General features: G+C 34.5%; 1 protein-coding gene across 4 annotated transcripts in view; it reads right to left on the reverse strand.

The window, feature by feature from the left end:
- The window catches only part of FRY (FRY microtubule binding protein), a 549698-nt gene that overhangs the window by 95070 nt on the left and 431412 nt on the right, over positions 1 to 23216 (reverse strand). For all 4 annotated transcript variants that reach the window (XM_053708466.1, XM_053708462.1, XM_053708463.1 and 1 more), the window contains exons 39-47: positions 22884 to 23069; positions 19973 to 20171; positions 14438 to 14559; positions 13545 to 13732; positions 12528 to 12622; positions 10938 to 11545; positions 9546 to 9643; positions 9293 to 9463; positions 6270 to 6410 (exon numbers count right to left, since the gene is read on the reverse strand). In XM_053708466.1, coding sequence (XP_053564441.1) covers positions 6270 to 6410; positions 9293 to 9463; positions 9546 to 9643; positions 10938 to 11545; positions 12528 to 12622; positions 13545 to 13732; positions 14438 to 14559; positions 19973 to 20171; positions 22884 to 23069 — 1808 coding nt within the window. The remainder of the gene's footprint in view (positions 1 to 6269; positions 6411 to 9292; positions 9464 to 9545; positions 9644 to 10937; positions 11546 to 12527; positions 12623 to 13544; positions 13733 to 14437; positions 14560 to 19972; positions 20172 to 22883; positions 23070 to 23216) is intronic.

Genomic DNA, 23216 nt, shown 5'->3' on the forward strand with positions numbered 1-23216 from the left:
CTAGAATCTCTTGGCGAGCGCAAGTTTAAACAATCCAGAACCAGTTATATACCCTGTTTAAGTTTCTGCTGTACCCTTACTTTCATGTTTTATGTCATATGATGTTTAGACAGTGGAATGAACCTGAAGTTATCTCTGCTATTCACAGTAATACCTAATCCTTACCACTATATAAAAAATATCTAAATTTTTGCACAGGTCTTCTTTTTAGGGTCTATATATCTGCCCTCCTCTTACGTACCATGGACCCCTCCTACTACATGACAACGCTTAATTATTATTATTACTACTATATCTCCCTCATAATCAGTTGCATTTCACCATTGATACTAGCCCCCACTTTGTCTGAGAAAAGACTTTACTAACCCATACCAAGTTGGTCTATATGCCAACATCTACATTATCAGTTGCTAATCTGTTTATTAGCTATTACTAATTGAAAACTCTATGTGAACTATATACTAAATGCTATTACATACTACATATCATCATGCTAGCTTAATTTGCTCTACCATTATTCTTCCTGTATTTACTGTTATACATTAAATGGATACTAAACCCAAAATTTTTCTTTCATGATTCAGATAGAGCATGCAATTTTAGGCAACTTTCTAATTTACTCCTATTCTCAATTTTTCTTTGTTCTCTTGCTATCTTTATTTGAAAAAGAAAGCATCTAAGCTAAGGAGCCAGCCAAATTTTTGGTTCAGACCCTGGACAGCATTTCTGTACCATACCAGTGCCCATGCCCCCAGTACTCTTAAGGCTATCCCAAAAGGAGAATTCACGAGGTTGAGGAGGAATTGTTCTGATTTAAGTACATTCAAGCAAGAAGCCTCCAAACTATCCAATAGACTTCAAGACAGAGGCTATAGTAAAAGGTCCATAAAAAAAGCCAAAACACAGGCTTTACAGGAAGACAGACAAAGTCTTTTACAACCACGTCAGAAAAAGCAGGACAACAAACCAAGACTAATCACGACATATAACCCTCAAATAAAACAAATAACAACGATAATAAATGACCACTGGCATATTTTAAAGAATGACCCCCTACTTTCAACCCAGATTGGTGACAAAGTCTCAATTGGATATAAAAGACCGAAAAACCTTAAAGACACATTGGTTACAAGTCACTATATCCATATGCCCAAAAGAGCCAGTCAATCAAAAGGTATGTTCCTATGTGGAACATGCAGTACTTGTCCCAAAGTATGGAAAATCAAGGACATTGTTGACAAATATGAAAATAAACATACACTACCTGCTCATTTTTCTTGCACCACAACAGGTGTTGTATATGTTCTTCAGTGTCCATGCAAGCTGTTCTATGTCGGAATGACGACACGACAAGTAAGGACAAGGATAATGGAACATAGCAGAAATATTAAAAACGCTCATAAGGATATGGAGAAAAACAAACAGATAACAAGTGTAGCAAGGCACTTTTATCAAAAACACGACAGCAATGACTCCCTGCTTAAATTTTCAGTGTTGCAAAAGGCAACTCTAGGCATTAGGGGAGGCAACCTAGAGCAAACATTGCTTAAAATGGAGTGTAGATGGATACACTTATTGAATAGTGTCAAACCATACGGACTAAATGACAACAACAATTATCATGTGTATCTGGAATGAATTACTTAACATAAGCCCAAATAACATCATATGACCTGAGAATTATTTAACAGAATTTGAAATACAATCATATGACCTCAGAATCATTTAACATAAGTTTAAATAACGTCATATGACCTGAGAAACAACAAACTAAATAAGACATACTCTGAACAAGTATTACTGTTCACAACTAATACGTCACTAATAAACAAAATTAACATTTTAAATTTTCATTCACACCTTACAAGTGGGTCACAGATACCACCCACTACACTGGTATCATCACATTTTCTTTTTGAGTAGCATTAAAATCCTACTCTTAAATAGTAGTTATAACTTGACTCAACACTACTAAATCACATTTTTATGAATCACTATTTATTTTTTTGTTTTATCACTAGCCAACCTCTTATGGCTCTTAAATGATAATAATTCCCACCTTAGCCCCATTTAGGATTCATTTTCTAAGCATTAATTTTACGTTTTAAATGAGCTTTTATTTTTATGGTACATTTCTCACAAATTTTATTTTTTCGTATAACACAATTTTTGTTTTTAAGTTTTGCCTTAGTGTCACCTTCACTTTCTAATCACCGGTGAACTTAGAAAAAGTATAATAAGAGTATGGGTATAAATTTATAGATCAATTGAGTTACAGTTAAGCAATAGTTTCGCTCTTTCCTATAAGCAACCGCAATGCACATATACCTGCAAAAATAATAAATGACAATCAGGTAAAAAAGTACAACTGAGGATGCGTTAGTGAAACGCTGCGTCAGGGGTCCTCGCTATTTTTAACTGCCTCTCTTGTTGTTAAAACTAATAGAAATACTTTAGCTTAAAAAAACTTAATCTAGCTAATTTGTACTTAGTAATCTGTGGCTTATCACAGGCTTCAGCAGCAGTAACATTTATTTATCCCGGTGTATATATAGTTAACCGGTGCACTTGCACAGCATAATTTTGAATACGGTGGGTTAATTGATACTAGGGGATAAAGATTAGAGACAATATTGTCACAGTAATACCGGATACTATTACAGAGTGGTATAGTACAATATAGTACAATATAGTACTATTACCCTTACATACTGTATCAATAATATCATCAAATTTTGATATATTGTGACAATTAACAAAAAGCTGTAATTTAACAACGCTGTAGCACTGTTTAAGTAGTAACAGCGTGACAGAAAATATAAGTTCACCTTGGACTAAAAACGCAATAAACAAGATCTAATTTAAGTATATACTGAAAATACAGCTCTATAGAATTATTCTGACACCACTTGGTGTAGCACTTCTGAGTGCAGATTACTTTACAATCGCACCATCACAAGACTGTGATTACTCCTCTATGTAGATGTATATGCACAACCACACAGAATTTAATTAATATCTGTCAGAGCTGATAAACATCATCACAATACTTAGGTATAAGCCCTGCATTGAAGCAATTGACATAAATGCAACCTTTTAAAAATTTAGAGCAACCAACATATATCTAATTGCAAGTGTACATATTAGTATTCACTTATTGTGTATTAGTGACGAAGTTGGATATTGCTGTTCAAAATGCCCTAATATGAACATATATCTATAAAGATCATAGAGTTTAAGCATAACGGGTATACCTTATATTTAATATCCCCTAGGGGTAATCTGAAGGATTGGCCACCTACAAGGCCATATAATCCTTTCTCAGATTAACATACTAATATACCTTTAATAAAATCTTGGTCTTATAGAAGGATTACTCAGTACTCTACATATCTTTGTACTGCACATGCTAAGTATTGCACAATCAACAGAGAGTGTGTTTTTAACTCTTTCAAGGGTAGCATACACACATATTTGATGCTGTCTTTTTTAAAACTTAACAAATAAAGGTTATATTTTAATCTTGTCATATACTTACCTTAATTGCAAGTTCCAGTAATCAACCAAATTAATTTTCACAATCTATTCACAGTGTAAAAAAGCATTTCTTTAGGACCAACTAGCTCATCTAGCTGGTATAGTCCATTCTTTGTATATTAAGTCTTTCATATGCTTATGCACTGCTCCTTAAGTGTTCAGTTATAAATCTTAAATTGCATTACCTCAAGCAAAAATTAAAGTTAAGTAACAAAACACTTAGGCAGATAATTACTTAAGTTTCAAACAACAAAGGTTCAAAATTTCTCCCTCAACATACCTGGACAGCATTTATCCACCAATCAGCAAGGAAAACCCAGGTTGTGAACCAAAAATGGGCTGGCATCTAAACTTACCTTCTTGCTTTTCAAATAAAGATAGCAAGAGAATGAAGAAAAATTGATAATAGGAGTAAATTAGAAAGTTGCTCAAAATTGCATGCTCTATCTGAATCATGAATGATAACATTTAGGTTCAGTGTCCCTTTAATCAAATGGTCCAAGCGTGGCCATCACGTAACTACCAATTGCCATAATATTACTGACCTACCTTGTCCAAGAGGGGCCAGCGCAGTAGTTGCATCAATACTATAATCCATTAGAAAAGTTAGGTTTCATCTATGTTTGTTTTATCCTACTATTAACATTTGGTTGCTTGCTGTTACTAAGCATGTCTCAATTTATGCACTTAGCTTACAAATTATTATTCTCATATAGTTATTCCTGAAGTAAGGTATTGTTGTGCTATCCACTCAACGTACTGTCTCAGTCTGACAATACCTTGTATGCTTATTTTTACTGTAAATGGTCATATTCTATACAGTGTGATGTACAAAAACCTCAATAAAAGCTTAAAAAAAAAAAAAGAATGCAATAACACTTAGTGCCCCATTTAACAGAGCACAGACGGACAAGGCTTGCTATCGCAAACCTGTCCACCTGAGCTTGTGCAATTCTGCCCCCTGCTCATGCTAAGCCAATGGCGTGAGTAGGGGCTATAAATCACTGCTGGTGTACAAGTTAGGAAGCTCATGCGATCCTGCACTGAAGGCGCTCTAGAGCTGCATACACAGCTTGATAAATGGAGCCCATTTCAAATAAGCTGTAGATTTTTTTCAGACAAATTCATGTGACAACCATCAGCCAATCACAGACTAGTGTACATATAGACTGTGTATTCTTGCATATGCTCAGTATGAGCTGGTGCCTCAAAGTGTGCATATAAAAAAAGACTGCAAAATTTGATAATGGAAGTCTATTCAAAATTATCTTAAAAATGCATGCTCTAGCTGAACAATGAAGGTTTAGTGTCCCTTTAAAAACTCTGGTGAGTATACTTACTGTATTCTCCCTTAATTTTGCTTTGAATGCATCTATGCACTGGTGTAAGTAATCACTGTGTATTACATATCTGGTACTGACAATGTGCAGCATATTTAGGTTACAAAATTTGACAAATCCAACAGAGCAATTTGCAGCTCTAGTTAAATCACACAGTTCTGATTAACAAAATGACTGCTTATATGTTTGTGTGTATGTATGTATGTATGTATATATATATATATATATATATATATATATATATATATATATATATATATATATATATATATATGAACATCTACCAGTGTGTATATGCATTTAATTGAACATGATATATTTTTGTGTATTTTTTCCAGTATGTGCCTTGCGACATATTTTTGGAATGTAACTAACAGTATTCACATCTTTTGCACTGCTGTGCTTAATTGTTGATATATAATATACATATACAATAATTACTATAGTTTCCTTTTAGACGTTTCCACCGTGATCTTGCAGCTTTTTTTTGATCCATGATGTGAAATGTAAAATATGCTGCTGAATACTCTTTAGCTTCAGATTTACAGCTATCAGCTTCCAAATATACACAGGAAAATGATCCTCAAGGACACTCTAAATACATTAAGATTCATGTTGTGACCTGTGACCACAATCGGTCACAATGTCATTGTTTATACCCTTTAAACAATAGTTAATAATAGTCGACTCATTCACAGATTTGTGGCTGATGCTGTTTATGACAGTTGATTTGTGTGTTCAGTACTTTTTTCATATCCCTTCTTAGGGAACAAATACTGTGTTGATCTGAGGTTGAAATACTTAATCCAGAAGTAATCTTGTCTGATTTGAGACTAAGTAGGTCCTCTCAATCATATTACACAAGGTAATTCATTACCTGACATCCGCGAACATAAGCTTGCACTAAAGAAATTCTCACTAATGGGTTATGGGAAAGTAAAAAAAAAATTTAAAAAAATTCCCAGCTTTCTTACATCTAGAATTATTGTGATCAAGATCTTCATGAACATAACAGCATAGAAAACAGAGTGGAGGAAGTGACTGTATCTTAGGACCGGGTGTGGTGACATTTTTGTCCACTCACTGTGGAAAAAAAGCACTAATTTTGTGTATAGTTACTGTTGTGAGAAAAGAAAGTGACGACCAGAGATTATCATAATTACATTGATATATTTCTGGCTAAAAACAAAACACAAGATTATATTTGCTAGTGTTAGACAGGAAGTACTACAGTCAGTTCACTCTGCAATTTTTTTTATTATAAAAACATTCATCAAAGAGGATCTGTAAAGGTAGAATTGAATGGACTGTTTGGCTAGCGGAATCTAATAATAATAATTGTATCCAACATTTTACTATGTTACAATATATTGTCTCTAAAAAAATTCTTACCTGTACATATTTTTCTATAGTCTTTAAAACTTCCATGTTGAACTGTTTTCCAGGAATGACCGACATGTCCATATGGCTTAGAAGACTATAAATTATTTGTAATAATGACTGCTGCATACTTGGGAGTCCTTTTTCAAGTAACTAAAAAGAAATCATATGTTATTGTCATATAATGTTGACATCACTGTCAGAAATATATGTATGATGAACTGGCTCTTCAGTTCTAATAGGCCTTTAAGTACACTTGAATTGTTAAGATTAAACATTCTGTGCGGCCAAAATACAGATAACGATCTATGCTTAAATCTCTAAGCTAAGAATTTGTTATGTTTGGCAAATACTCAGGTAGATCACAATGAGAAAATTTAAAAAGAAGACCCCCTCCTCGATTATAGTCTATTTTAGAATAGTTAAGTGATCTGAAATCTTGGCAATCTTTTCCTACTATGGGCCAGATTAAAAGCGGAGCGATAAATATCGCTTGCGAGCAACCAATATTAGTGCTCCACTTTGTAATACCAGCACATGATAATGTGCACTGGTATTGCAAGTAAAGCGTAGGAAGTATTGCGTTCATGAGAGCGCGTTTCAATAGGCTCCTATGGGAGTCTTGTTCTGATGCGCTCAGACACGGCATCAGACCCTTGTGCAGTGAAGAAGGTAAGTAGCGCAGCGATGGGCATCATATTTAAATATAAATGTATATTATTATATACATATATATTTGTGTTAATATGTGTATACACACACATTAACACATAAATATGTATATAATAATGTACATATATATTTACATTGCGGTCTATAGAAACTGTGTGTTAGAAAAAAAGCGGCACTGAAAAGTGCTTTTACATTACAACATTCCGCTCCCAAGCTACATGTTGTTTAATTAACAACTATAATGCCCTTTATTTTGAGGGCATTTGGGGCACTTTTAGAAAATTAACCAGATATCTAATTTCTGGTTAATTTTTGGAGTGCTAATTGCTACCACAAGCACTTGTAATGGCTGGTTAATTATTGTGCTCCCGCAATCGGGCATATTTGCCACTTTGCGGGAGCGCAATAATTTAGCGCTCCACTTGTAATCTAGCCCTATGTTAAGTGTTTATTTAGTTGTTTAAATACCTGATTGTGTATAAAATGCTGAATTTCCGCATTCATCTTACAATGCATTCATTATTCAGGCTTAGTTCTAAGTAATTATTTTTTCAATTACTGTTCAACCTATAATTTTATAGATTACCCTCTATTACTTCAAGTTGTGGGCTAAAGCAGCCCTGTATTCAAGTTGAGACGCAAGGATTTCTGTATCACTCACAGTTAAAGGGATACAGACAGAACAGACCATTTTAAAAAAAAATCAAATTGACTTCTATTATAAAATTTGTTTTGCCCCCATGATATTCTGTGTTGAAGAGATACCTAGTTAGGCATCTGGAGCACTACACGGCACAAAATAGTGCTGCAATCGAGTGCTCTTGCAAATGGATAACATTCTTGCAAAACCGCTACCATATAGTGCTCCAGAAATGGTCCAGATCCTAAGCTTACATCCCTGCTTTTCAACAAACGATACCAAAAATGGATAACAGAAATAAATTAGAACGTTTTTTTAAAATCACATGCTCTATCTGAATTATGAAAGTCATTTTTTCTGTTCCATAACCCTGTAAATATGGTGACTTCCATCTCCAATCAGTTTGCTTTCCAATGTAATACACCAGTCTCACTCTATCGGGTGTAAACTATATATGTTTAACTTCCTAAATCTGCCTTATTCAGCTCATTCCCTCGTTGCCTGTGATTTTACTTGTGTTGTGAATGCGCTGAAGTTATCTACAATTAAATATTTAATTTGCTCATTAAGGGCCAGATTACGCGTGCAGTGCAAATGTTTGCTCACAAGCGATATTGGGTTTTCGAAATTGTTTGCACGCAGGTTAAATTCTGCTGGTATTTATTTTACGCTAGAATGATTACTGTGTCTTCAGAGCTGTGGTTAACCGTTTCACGAAACATAAAAGTTGCACAAAACACATTGAAAACACATTACAAAGTACTGTACAGTTACACGCATAATAACACAGATATAATCTAATGAAACTTTTAAAAAGTTATAAGGGCTCAAAGATATGAGATTTCAGGGATTCAACCTAGATGTACTTAAATACACATCTCTAAAGATGGGGATGTATGTATTTATATATCTCTATATATTGTATGTGTACATATGTGTTAATGCGTGTATAAACATATAAACACATAAATACATATTTACACACACACACATATATCTGATGGTATCTGATGGTATTTTGGTACAATATATATCTATATATATATATATATATATATATATATATATATATATATATATATAAGCAAAAGGAGTAAGATAAAGGACTCACTGGACATCAGATAACTGTGTACAAATAAATATTTTGTACACAGTTATCTGAAGTCCAGTGAGTGCTTTATCTTACTCCTTTTGCTTATATATATATATATATATATATATATATATATATATATAGTTATAGATATATATTGTACCAAAATACCATCAGATATAAATAGAAATATGTATTTATGAATAAATAGAACATATTCTGCAATGTGCAGAACATTGAAATGTGAAATATTCATATTTTCATGTCATGTTAGTGCAGATGAGGATATGTGATCAGGTTTGCACAAGAGTGGGGTGACTTCTATGGGGAAATACGTGAACATGCATATAATATTGTAAGTTCGGCTTTTTTGCGCGCGTCCAGTTAGTGTCAGCGTAATAACTTTTTACTTTCAACTTGTAATGCAATCGCAAACCTACGTTCGCAAAAAGTTTACTTCTAGCACAATTAGGTCTCTAGCGAAATCGCTGAATAGCGATCCACTCATGATCTGGCAACAAAGGGGTCACATTATTCAAAATGAACCTGTACAGCCTTTTCTTTACACTGAAGTGGACATAACTTCAACAAGTCATATTTTAAGAAGCATAAAAAATATTGAAATGTTACCTCAGCTAGGTAAGTGACCATGTTTAGGGTAAGGTCAGTAAATGCTTCATGTAGGTACCGGCAAACCACATTCACCCAGGTGGCACAGTCTCTTGTGTAACTGTGTGTTTTATAGAGGGTCATTACATGGGCCAGATTGGACAGTTTTGGGTTCTTTTCCTCCAGGCAAACCTAAGGAAAATACATTTTATATCCTTAGAAGTGATCCCCAAATTATGATAATGATTAACGTAAAGACAAATAGTTATGATACCTGGGCAATTCTTTCTGCTATTTCTTTACAAAAATGGTTTGGACTGTCGAAATGTTGGATCAAATGAGGCAGCAAACATAAAACATTCAGAGGGAACCCTAGAGTTGATAAAAAGAAAAATAATTAGCAAGGACTGAGTTCATTAATGAGCATAGGAAGCATCTATCAGTGCATGAGCATCAGCAGTAAGTACACAACTTAGTTTCAATTTACATTTAAACAGCATTTACATCATATTTTTTCAGGCAAGAAAAATTAACATTTTTACATCAGACAAAAATTTTCATTATTCCGATACAGCATGCAATTTTCAGCAACTTTCCCATGTATTTTATAATCAAATTTGCTGTATTCTTTTTGTATCCATTGTTGGAGAATAATTAGTCTAATTAGTCTAATAGGGGCTCAGGAGCATTTATGTGTCTTTTCTACTCTATGGCAGAAGTGTTTGCAGTATTGTTTGTAGCATTGTTATACAATGTTACAAACACTACTGCCATAAAGTACAAAAGACAAGTGCACACTCATGAAACTAAGTAGGTTTTACTCTTCAACAAAGGATACCACAAGTACAAAGCAAATTTGATCATAAAAGTAAATGGGAAAGTTGTTTAAAATTGCATGGTCTATCTAAACCATAAAAGTTTATTTTTGACTTCACTGTCCCTTTGAATATGGATAAGAAAAAACAATGTCCCTTTAAAGGTCAAAAATGTCCCTTTAAAGTCAAAATGAAACTTTCATGACTCTTTTTCCCTCCACTTTTTATGTGGACACCATGTTGGATTACCTGTTCAGATGAACTGTATACTGCTTGATTTCCTGTGTGAACTTGACTTGACTTCTCTCCCAGTTCTAATTTGACTCTGACTGATCTTGACACTGACCTGACTTTACTTGACCTAGCTTCCTTTAAATTATCCTTTTGTACCTTATTGCCTGACAGGTTCTGTCCTTTGTTCTTGTCGACTACCATTTTTCTGGATACCTCCTGGTACTACACCAGAATAGTTCTAACATGCTTCTATTGTCAATTCCTCCTCTCTCTTGGTATCTTTTTTCCCAAGAGACCATACTAAGGTCGGCTGAGTAGCATCCATGTGCTCATACTATATTAATAGTGTTGTTACAAATATTGTTAACTCATTTCCAGGCGAGAATACTGAAGTAGGCTCATGAATGTGCATGTGTGCTCACATGCACACTCTTAAACCTACTTCAGTATTCGCTCATGTAAAGGAGCTAAGTTTAACAAAGGATACCAATAAATGAGGAACATTTGATATTAGAAGTATGTGGAGACTTTAGTATAAGGGTATGTTCTAACTGAATCATGAACATTCATTTTGACTTCCATGTTCCTTTAAGCTTGAAAACGTGCATTGATTATACCTATAATTTGTGAGGAATCCACCATGGAAACTCGTGATACTGGAGTGAGTGTACTGAAGAGATGAAGAGTTAAGTCGGTTGTAGTAAGGGAGGTGAATCCTTTAAGCAATAACTGCTGCAACCCAGAAAAGTCTGGCCACTTCAGCTGTCCTTGCAACTTCTCAAGCTTCTCTCTGTTCTCAGATTTGTCCAATGGTAAATGAGACAAAAGCTTGTTCAGGAGCCTCAAAGCCATGAAATATTCAAATTCAAAATCGGATTCCATCAAGGCTACAGCGACCCAAAATATTGTGGACAACAAATTGGTTGGATTGTTAAAATGAGATGGATCATTGACGTTATCTTTGAGTGAAGATGAACTCCTGGTTTTCGGAGAAAACCCCTGCTGTGTGCAAGCCTGAATTCTGTCTAAGGTAGCACTTCGTGGGGGATCAGAGGATTTGTCCGATACACCAAACTTTTTGGGGACAGAAAAGCTCCTTTGATGTCTACTTCGCTCAGCTGTTGAAGTATTTCCACTTATGACTCCAGAATTAATGTTTAGCTGCCCTGTACTTTTCCGGTTTGCAGTTAGCTTTGTATTTGATGTAAGATCAGGAGAAGATGAACTGGTAAGGAAATAAAATAAAATGAGTATTAAGTAGATTTTAACATTTTTAATTCCTTGTTTTGTTCAATATTACATAGTTTATTTCTGTATATGTGATAAACATATTGTTTAAAAAATGACAACATTTCAATTATCAATGTAGTTTTGTTTCACTGTATAACCAGATTAAACAATGCATAGTAAGATAAAGTCAATTTTATTAATGTACTGTAGGTATTAGGTATTTATTTTATGATTGGCAATATTTTTGCAATTAGGTTCCTTACAACTGGATTTATTTTTTAAGTGACCAAGTTCACACAGTACCTTTAAAAGTGATGCATACATAAATATGTTAAAGGGATATAAAGGTCAAAAAAGAAATGTGCAAGGATGCATTTCAATTTTGTAACATTTTTGCAATATAGGAAGAAATGCTTGCAGTAGAAGTTACTGTTTTTCATTGGCATATGCACATATCCAGTAAGGCCTGTGCACCATTATGGCTTGGGTAACACAAATGATGTCTTTAGAAGCAATACACACCACTACCAGCTCTCTGTGCATGCATGGTGCTTAAATACTGGTGCATGGGCCCTCACTGTATATGTGCATATGCCGAAGGATACAGTAATACGTTTTAATAGAAGCATTTTTTTCTAATAAAAGTATATTGCAAAAATGCTTATATTTCAAACTGAAATGCCCCTATGCACATTTCATTTATGACCTTTCTATCTCTTTATGAAAACGGTAACTGCATATGGCACTTGTCTTTATTTGAATAAATAACATTGGTAGGTATATATATATATATATATATATATATATATATATATACACACACACACAGACAGACACACACACACATATATATATATATACATTTATTTATTTTTAACAAATCTCTTCACCATTTGAGACACTTGAGATACAATTCCATTTAGATGTTATTCTGGTGGTCAGTGGTCAGAGTTTTTTAGTCTAATAAGAAAATTTACCGAGATAAAACAGTCAGAAGATCACTGTTTTTCAAGCAGTCTGCTAAGTTATCCACTGCTGCTTCCAGCGTTAGTAAAACTTCCATAACGTAACCCTAAAAAGTAAGGAAACGATTCATTTTAGAATATTCTGCAGTTTGTCAATGGCAGAAATCCAGCAATAAGGTAAAAAAATCCTTTACAATTAAGTTCTCCTATAGTCAGTACTGCTCTACAATAAAAATCTCTAAGCAAAATATTTTTATATTCACACATCCATTTTTCCCTCATAAAACCATCAATGCATTGTCTCTCCTCTTCCATTCCATTCACTAACCTACTCATGAAACAAATTATATAATTTTCCCGTTTGACTTCATGCCCCTTTTTAAAGGGTTATACACTGATATATTATTCAAGTAGGTAAAAAAGTATATAGCTTTTTGAATATATAACTCTCCTCTCTACTGATCCCCACTTTGACTGTAAGATGTCATGGGCTTCCATCTTTATATAACCGTTCTCATGAATTCATAATACCCTCTGCATGGCTTTGTAGTATATTTCTGCCTGAAGCAAATAAAATTAGAAACAAAGAAGGACTTAAAGGGAAATTAAACACTAAATACATTTTATAAGCATAACATTGAAGTTATTCCCTGCCTCCCTCTAGTCATGGGAGCTGCCATGTTTAAATCTAGCTTTCACTACATTCCAGTGCTGACCTGTTTGCACATGTGCAGCAAATCTCCTTCAGATACCTGCAATGTATACTAGGTTCCAAAATGGCAGCACCCATGATTAGAGGGAGGTGCATACAATGTATTAAGTGTCCCTTTAATCTCATCATAGATTCTGTACACATAGCAAATTTTATTTTTCTAGCAGGAACAAAAAAAAAAATCAGTCAAAAGAAATACATTTAACAGTTATGCTGAATTTAAATTGTACTGCAGAATCACAAAAGGTCTACACATTAGACTAAAACGGATAAAAAAGACACATGGATAAAAATAATACATTAGTACAAGAAGGTACCTGTATTTCATCACCATATTCGCCAATAACTTCTACCAATCTTGAAAGAAGGTCAGACAAAGCATGGGCTGACAGTGGCTGCTTTAGAGCCCTAAGAATTTGGAAAGATCGCCCAGCGTAGTGTCTGGAGGAGCTGGCTAGAGCCGTTTGTAATGCTACTTCACTCAGGTGCTGCTCCAAGTGGAAACCTGAAGGAAAAACATGTTTCAAAATTAATCAAATTAACAAATCTACAGACGGACATGAAAACACAAATTTTTCTTTTTATGATTCAGATAGAGCATACGATTTTAAACAACTTTCCAATTTTTTTATTTATATTTTCAAATTTGCTTCATCTTTTTGAATACCTTTGTTGAAAGATAAAAATTGCACTACTGGGAGCTAGCTTAACATATAAAGTGAACCAATGACAGGGGACAAACAGCTAATAGAAGCTAGCTCCCAGTAGTGCATTGCTGTACCCAAGCCTACCTAGGTATGATTTTCAACAAAAGATACAAAAAGAACAATACAAATACATTAGTAATTGGAAAGTTGTTTCACATGCCCTATTTAAATCATGAAAGTTTAATTTTTTAGTAAAAATGCTTCTAATAAAAGTTTTTTTTCCCCTGTGGCATACGCACATATCCTGTGCACCAATAGTTAAACACCACACCTTCTCAGAGGGTCAGCAGTAGCTTGTATGACATGCATTACGTTTTCAGAAGCAGTACACACCACAGCCACCTCTCTAAGCATTGGTGCATGGGTAAAAACATTAATAACTTTTACTAGAAGCATTTTTGCTAATAGAAGTATATTGCAATTTGAAAAGCACCCGTGCACATTTCATTTTTGACCGTTCTATCCCTTTTAGTTAGTAACAAAGTATATGACAATAAATTTACCAGACTTAGAATCCTTAAACACAGACACTACATGCCGCAAGAAGTTAGTAAGTTGATCGGCACTCTTGGAGTTCTGATTCTTGGGTGTGATCTCTTCATGACACCAAAGTGGCCCAAATGCTCTGAAACAGATAAGTGTTATTTTTTAAAAGTGCAATACTGTATTTTTAATTGGACTACACATTTAACGATATAGAATGATCTGTTATCAAAGTGAAATATTTCTGCAATTGATAAATTAATAAACAATGACTTTTGGTTCTGATTACAGGATAAACAGTATGGCTAAATCTTGGTTCGGAACTTTATATTTACTGTATTTCTTTGTTTTGCTCATTGTAAAAATATAATCCTGATTTAAATTTGTCTACAGGAAGGTCCATAAATGTAGCAGAGAACAATGGTATCGGATTGCATATAAATATTATTTAAAAATATGTTCTTTGTACTGTAGCAAACTGAAATTTTAACTATGGAAATGTTTTGCTGCTTATGCAAAACTGGGGTATGAGTAATAAATGGATTATGTATCTTTTTAAACAATAACAATTTTCACGTAGACTATCCCTTTAACATCAGTTTACAAGCAGGGATTAGCAACCTTGGCTCGTCTGATGTTTTGGAACTACATTTCCCATGATGCTCATACAGCCTAAAGAATGTCTTAGCATCATGGGAAATGTCGTTCCAAAACATCTTGAAAGCCAAGGTTGCTGACCCCTGCTTTCAAGTAATTGCGTGATTTTGGAGATTTTCATTACAACATCTTAAAAAAAAAAGTCTAAGAGGCAGCTGATATTTATAGGCAATCTAAATCTATGAGTAATATTACAATGTTAAACTGATCCAATTGTTTTTCTTTCAAGAATCAGATAGAACATACAGTTTTAAACAACTTTCCAATTTACTTCTATTATTACATTGTCTTCATTCTCTTGGTATGCTTTGTTGAAGGAGCAGGAATGCACTACTAGGAGCTAGCTAAGCGCATCAAGTATTACAATGACCAGAGACATATATGTGCAGCCACCAATCAGAAGCTAGCTCATAGTAGTGCACTGCTGCTCCTGGCCCTACCTAGGCATGCTTTTCCGCAAATTTATAAATGCATATGAAACCCAGAAATGTATTTTGTGATTCTGACAGAGCATAGAATTTAAAAAAAAGTTTCCAAGTTACTACTATTATCATGATATTCTTTGTTGAAGAGATATCTAGGTAGGCATATGGAGCACTACACGGCAGGGAATAGTGCTGCTCTTTATTAATTAAGAATAAAAATAAAACAAGTTAAAGTTAATAGTAGAAGTAAACTATTTGAATCTTGAAAGTTTCATTTTGAGTTTGAATATATTACATGCATAAGTAGTGGTGTTATATCTTTCAAGTAGATTTGAAAAACAGAATGAAAAATAGAACCAGTATTACTCAGTTTTCTTCCAAATTGTAGTTTTTGTCCAAAAACTGCTTAGACTGATCTCTGTCACTCTCTTGAGAATGTCTGCTAAATGCACAGATGAAACGCGTAGAGGTGGAGGAAAAAGGTAGTGAGGAAGGCACAACACGATTTGATGCATTATGTGGAGTTGAGAGTCACCAGAGAGGGAGGAACTTGCTAAGCAGCATACAACACTGAAGTCGGACTGTTTGGATAACTCATTTTGATTTTATCTAGTGAAATTTGTATTGTGCCGATCATTTAAGAGACATTCTAGTCAAATTAAACTTTTATGATTCAGATAGGGCATGACATTTTAAACAACTTTTAAATTTACTTTTATCATCAAATTTTCTTTGCTCTTTAAGTCCTTCAAGACCGCCTCTTATCTCAGTGCATTTTGACAGTTTTTCACAGTTAGACAGTGCTAGTTCCTGTGTGCCATATATATATATATATATATATATATATATATATATATATATATATATATATATATATATAATTGTGCTCACTCCTGTGGAGTTATTTGTGAATCAGCACTGATTGGCTAACATGCAAGTCTGTCAAAAGAACTGAAATAAGGGGGCAGTTTGTAGAGGCTTATATACAAAGTAATCACAGATGTAAAACGTATATTAATATAACCATGTTGGTTGTGCAAAACTGGGTAATAGATAATACATGGATTATCTATCTTTTTAAACAATACATTTTTGGAGTAGACTGTCCCTTTAAATAGTATATACTACTTGACTATGGGTTGCAACTTGCACTTGTGCTTTTTCTATAGGAAAAATTGTTAACCTGAACTATACTCATATGTTCTCTCATGACAAATTGACATCCCCTAAGAATGGTCCAAGTGCCCTTTGTGAAAAAGTAGGCTGTTTTATAAAGTAGTGAAATAACAGTATTGTTTGGATGTTGTGGGTCATACATATGTGCACAGAACTTCTATTAGCAGTAAAAATCAGGATTAGGGAAATCTAAGGATGTGTTTGATAATCCTGGAACATGTCTACATATTTGAATGTGCTTTGGCCATTAATTGCAATTAATTTAAGGAATGTAATGTTTTTATAGCATAAAGTATGGTCAATTTTCATCTGAAATGTCTGTTATATAAATGTAAACTTCAATGCTGAACACCAGGTGGCAGTGTTGAAACTATTTTGTTTGACATTTCTAAAGCAGAGAAAAAAACCTCTTGTGTAACCACCAAGCAAAGGAATAATACACTCTGTTAGATACTAAAAATAAATCATTATTTAAAACCCCCTTTAAGTATTTGGGGGGAGAGTTATGTAGTTTTATTATTTACTTCCTTTCCTGCACGTTAAGGTTTTTCCATTGCACCAAGCTGGATGTATATAAGGCATATAAATATAAAAATATATACTGGAGTAGCTGTATTAGTCCAGTAGTTAAATATAAAAATAGCAAGGGTATTGTAGTATGCTGTAATACTTTTTTTATTATGTAACTTAATTAGTGACATATACTATGAGTTTTGAGGCAGTTTAACAGAACAGTAAAGAAAAAATTACACTTTCATATTTTAGGTAGAGCATACAATTGCAAGAGGATTTACAATTAACTTTATCCTTTGTTGAAAAACATACCTAGATAGCCTCAGAAACAGCAATACACTACTCGGTGCTAACTGGTGATTGCTGGATACATACATATGCCTCTTATTATTATAGCTCACCAGATGTGCTCAGTATCAGCATTTTCTTTTTGCATTTCTATATCCCTTTAAAGGGACAGTCGACACCAGAATTGTTATTGTTTTAAAAGATAGATAATCCCTTTATTAACCATTCCCCAGTTTTGCATAACCAACAAAGTTATATTAATATACTTTTAACCTCTGTGATTATCTTGTATCTAAGCCTCTGCAAACTGCCCCTTTATTTCAGTTCTTTTGACAGACTTGCAGTTTAGCCAATCAGTGCCTGCTCCCAGATAACTTCACATGCACGAGCACAGTGTTATCTATATGAAATACATGAACTAACACCCTCTAGTGGTGAAAAACTGTTAAAATGCATTCTGAAAAGAGGTGGCCTTCAAGGTCTAAGAAATTAGCATAAGAATCTCCTAGGTTAAGCTTTCAACTAAGAATACCAAGAGAACAAAGAAAAATTGGTGATAAAAGTAAATTTAAAAATGGTTTAAAATTACATGTATCTGAATCATGAAAGTTTATTTTGGCCTAGACTGTCCCTTTAACTAGTTAAAACTGTGGTGCATCTAAATAGATTGGCATAGCATAGAAAATGACGCCAAATCCCTCCTTGTGTGGAATATGACAGGTTTGCATAATAAACTGTACATTTGAATGGGGAATACAGCTGATCTAATTTCCTACAGCTATAAGAGAATACATAAGACACCGGTTAGTCAGTGAAATGCCTCTTGGATACACCATTGAACAACAGATCATAACATTTCTGATCTGATATTAAAAACATTCTCATAGGAAACAATTTTATTCCAGGCGGCTTTTAAACCCATTTCTATTTCTAAGCTCTGACAAGGCTTGTAGATAATCTGAAATATTAAAGTACTTTGGGACCTGTCATAATCCCTAAAGATATTTATGAAAATAAAGCTGATAACTGCACAGTAAGAGATATACAAAATGTATTTAATCAGCAAAAAGGGAATAAAATACAAATTCTAATTACAGGTAGCCCTCAGTTTGCTCCAGGCTTCTGTTCCTTAAAGGGACAGCTGTAAAAGAATCTGTGTAAAATGACCTTATTTATATAATGCCATTAGTAATGTAATAAAATATATTATAACTTCATATATATTATTTGTTTTATTATATAATATTATGTTTATAGCCCTAACATTAAGCTGTAAATGTAAAAACACCAATAAAACATTTTTGTATGCTTGTGAGGCATCTCATTATCCATCAGTAAGACAGTGGGGAGATCTGTTTTATCAGCAAGTGAACTTTTTTTTTTGTTTGCTCCATAAAAAAAGGAGATTTTAAACATTTTTTTTTTTAAACATGCACACAGACATGCACTGCCCTTTTATATGCATGATAGCAATTTGTTTCACGTTCACTGTACTGGCCCTTTAAGTAAGTTACAAATGGCAAACTACTCTCTTGTGCTGTACACAGTATTACAGTGTCATACTATAAATGCAGGTGAAACAAAAAATCTTTTGTTTTCAGCTAAGGTGCCTGTGGAATAACTTCCTGAATAGTGGTCACGTGATCACCAGGAACAACCGCAATTTTGAAACGTCTTAAAGGGATAGGCCCATAGTTATCAAGGTCTGGCGGACCTGATCCGACAGTGCGTATCAGGTCCGCCAGACCTCGCTGAATATGGCGAGCAATACGCTCGCCGTATTCAGCATTGCACCAGCAGCTCACAAGAGCTGCTGGTGCAACGCCGCCCCCTGCAGACTCGCGGCCAATCGGCCGCCAGCAGGGGAGTGTCAATCAACCCGATCGTACTTGATCGGGTTGATTTCCGGCGATGTCTGTCCGCCTTCTCAGAGCAGGCAGACAGGTTATGGAGCAGCGGTCTTTGTGACTGCTGCTTCATAACTGCGGTTTCTGGCGAGTTTGAAGACTCGCCAGAAACAGGGGCCATCAAGCTCCATCCGGAGCTTGTTAAATAGAGCCCATAGTCTAGTCAAAAATGAAACTTTCATGATTCAGATAGAGCAAGCGATTTTAAGCAACTTTCTAATTTAGTCCTATTATCAATTTTTCTTCGTTCTCTTGGTATCTTTATTAGAAAAAGCAAGATTGTAAGCTTAGGTGCCACGTGCCGGCCCATTTTTGGTTCATTTAGCCACCAATCAGCAAGCACTACCCAGGTGCTGAACCAAAAATAAATAAATAAATAAAATAAAAAATAATAATAGGAGTGAATTAGAAATTTGCTTAACATTGCATGCGCTATCTGAATCATTAAAGTTTAATTTTAACTAGACTATCCCTTTAAATTGAACCGTTGAGGGCTGCCTGTACTGCTGCTTCACATAAGATTTATTAAACTGAAGCTTGTGTAAGAGGAACATAGATAACGCTAATCTAAAACTGCCATACTCCTCACCTGGTGGTCAGAAACTCAATTAACTTGTTTGCTTTTTCGTCTGTCTCGGCTGATGTGTCAACATCCTCAATCTCTTGGCTGATCTGGGGGATGTTCCCATTGCTTCCTCCCAGACTGATACTGGAGGAGGTAGAACTGGAGCTTAGACCAGAGTCGGGCACTGGAGACGACTGATACTCCCGGAGAAAGTCAAAGCCACCTGCCAAAAGGTTGTCAATGAACAGATAGTGAAGGAATGTGTCTAATCAGTGCACACATGGTATTCATCAAAACCCAACTAAAACTCTAAACTGACCTGGAGGAAAGAAATGATTTACTAGATTTCTTCTTAATCAGAGAGGAATGTTCTGTTTGCCAAATAACAGAAGCTAATTAATGCTTTATGTGCTTTACTGTTTGTAAAATTATCTACAGAAGCATTTGCTGATGTTCTTCTGCTATCCAGTTCACCTATGGTCTATTAACTACTTTAAAAGGATATAAACCCACTTTTTTTTCTTTCATGATTCAGATAGAGCAGGTAATTTTAAGCAAATTTCTAATTTACTCCTATTATACATTTTTATTTTGTTCTCTTGGTATCTTTATTTGAAAAAGCAGGAATATAAGCTTAAGAGCAGGCCCATTTTTGGTTCAGCACCATGGGCAGCACTTGCTGACTGGTGGCGACATATAGCCACCAATCAGCAAGTGCTACCCAGGTGCTGAACTAAAAATGGGCCAGCTCTTAAACTTACATTCTTGCTTTTCAAATACAGATACCAAGAGAGCAAATGAAAAATTGATAATAAGAGTAAATTTGAAAGTTTCTTAAAATTGCATGCTATATCTGTATCGTGAAAGAAAAAAAGTGGGTTTCGTATCCCTTTAAGGGACTGTAAAACCCTTGAGATTTTTTGTATATACAATGTTTAGCTATGCATTATGAAACAACGTTGTAACACACGTTCCTTGTTTATTTTGCCCCCTTTTCATTTTAAAATTGTGCAAATTTTTAACACTCAGAACTCAAAATCCTATTTGACTTTATCTGATAACAACTGGAAAACAATGCATCTTATACTAACATAATGGCAGAGCCTTGTTTGTTTGTAAACTCAAGTCAGGATTGGCTTCTCCAAATAAGGCTAATAGTGGAGTGGGTGGATTTTGGCTATTGAGAAAACAATTGCAGCATACAAGATGTTCATTTGTTTTAAAAATGTTTAGACTAGGCAGATATGTTATACCATAGCAAAACAACAGAAGTATCTTGTAATTACAAAGCATTTGCTGTCCCTTTAATGATAACTATCTTGTAAACTTTTTTAAATGACTAATTCTACAACTATGTAGTTTTGTTAAATTTCACAGTAACTTACCTTGATAGGTATAAATATACTTTACATTGTACACTGACTTACATTATAATGCAGTTTTACTATCTGACAGTAACAATACAAATCTTCATAGACATTTATGATATTTGTTTTGTATTGCTATATCTGCCAGTCACTGTTCATTTGCACTAAATAATTATGTGTATGCAAGCAGCACTGCTTTAATCATGGTGTCAAAAAGAAAAAAAATGTGTTTCATATCCCTTTATCCACCTCTTGCTGTATTGTGCACAATTGTGTTTGTCCCACGCTCCCTAGAGAGGCCAAAAAATAAATTCTGCAACCTTGGTTTTCAAAATGCTGCCAATCAAATAGCTGGTTTATGTCATTTGCAGCATTTTGAAAACCAAGGTTGCAGAATTTATTTCTTGGCTTCTCTATGAGGGTTGCATAAAGAATTACACAAACATTATTTAAAGGGACAGTCGACTCAACACTAAAATTGTTATTGTTTAAAAAGTTAGATAACGCCTTTACTACCTATTCCACAGCTTTGCACAACCAACATTGATATATTAATATACTTTATAACATTTAAAATGTCTGCCTGTTTGTAAGCCACTACAGACAGCCTCTTATTGCATACTTTTTTATGTGCTTTTCACAACAGGAGACTGCTGGTTCATGTGAGCCATATAGATAACATTGTGTTCACGCCAGGGGAGTTATTTAAGAGTTAGCACAACACAGTACTAAATGCAAGCCAATAGATAATAAATAATATGTCATGTGATCAGGGGGCTGTCAGAAGATGCTTAGATACAAGGTAATCACAGAGGTAAAAAGTATATTAACATAACTGTGTTGGTTATGCAAAACTGGGCAATGGGTAATAAATGGATTATTTATCTTTTAAAACACAAATTCTATTGTAGACTGTCCCTTTAATATAGGACAGTAAAAAACCTTGTAATTACAAGACATTTCTGATGTGTTGCTATAGAATAACATTCCAGCCAAGTCTAAACTTTTTTTTAACCCATTAATGACCACCGACGTACATCAGCCGGTCATTCACATACCCCTTGATGTGACCTCGGAAATAGCGCTTGTCTTGCTGATGTTGGCAAGACCGCGCTTATTTCTGCATACCTCCAGAAGGGGGGGGGGGGGGTTAAAATAAATTAAGATCTTGTTTGTTGTAATTGTTTTTCAATAGCATAACTCCACCTACCACAAGCCTCATTTGGAGCAGCCAATCTGAGCCGAAGTCTGAAGATGACAAGGCTAGCTGTGGTCTGCATTGTGTTTTAATTCTCTGTTAAAGCCAATTAGGGAAAGATATGTAGCAGGGTAAGCTTTGCAGTTTGCTTTCTCAGTTTTGAGAATTAGAGAATCCTACATTTCCAGAACTTAAATTGCATAAAGAGGGGACAAAAAAATATATTGCAAAGTAGTTTTACTAAGCATAACTAAACCTTTCATATTATATGTTTACCGTCCCTTTAAGCAGTGATTTGAATCTAGCTACCACAGCTAAATGAAAAGAGCTTTACTCAGTGAAGGCAAAGTGCACTATAAGCAGAGCGTACCAGTATAAGTGTATTCCGATGGGCAAGATGACTGCACGGTCAGGGTTTTAGTTTCATTCATCTCTCTGGCCTGCAGAAGGACTGAAGCTATGGATGAAAAATTGCTGTTGCAAGATAATGCGATCAAGAGGTGGAGAAGAAGCTTTCTGCTGTGTTCAAAAACCTCAGGACGATAATGGTCGAGCCCTATAAAATAAATACAGACATTTGATTAAAAAAAAAAAGTTTTCAAGTTAAATTAAAAATAATTTCTTTTGTACTACTAGATAAATCTACAATATCAATCAATGGTAATTCCTTGCTTGATTTTAGAGAGCTTCAAAACAAAATTAA

The sequence above is a fragment of the Bombina bombina genome, chromosome 3, assembly GCF_027579735.1.
Source record: "Bombina bombina isolate aBomBom1 chromosome 3, aBomBom1.pri, whole genome shotgun sequence".
Taxonomy (NCBI): Eukaryota; Metazoa; Chordata; class Amphibia; order Anura; family Bombinatoridae; genus Bombina; species Bombina bombina.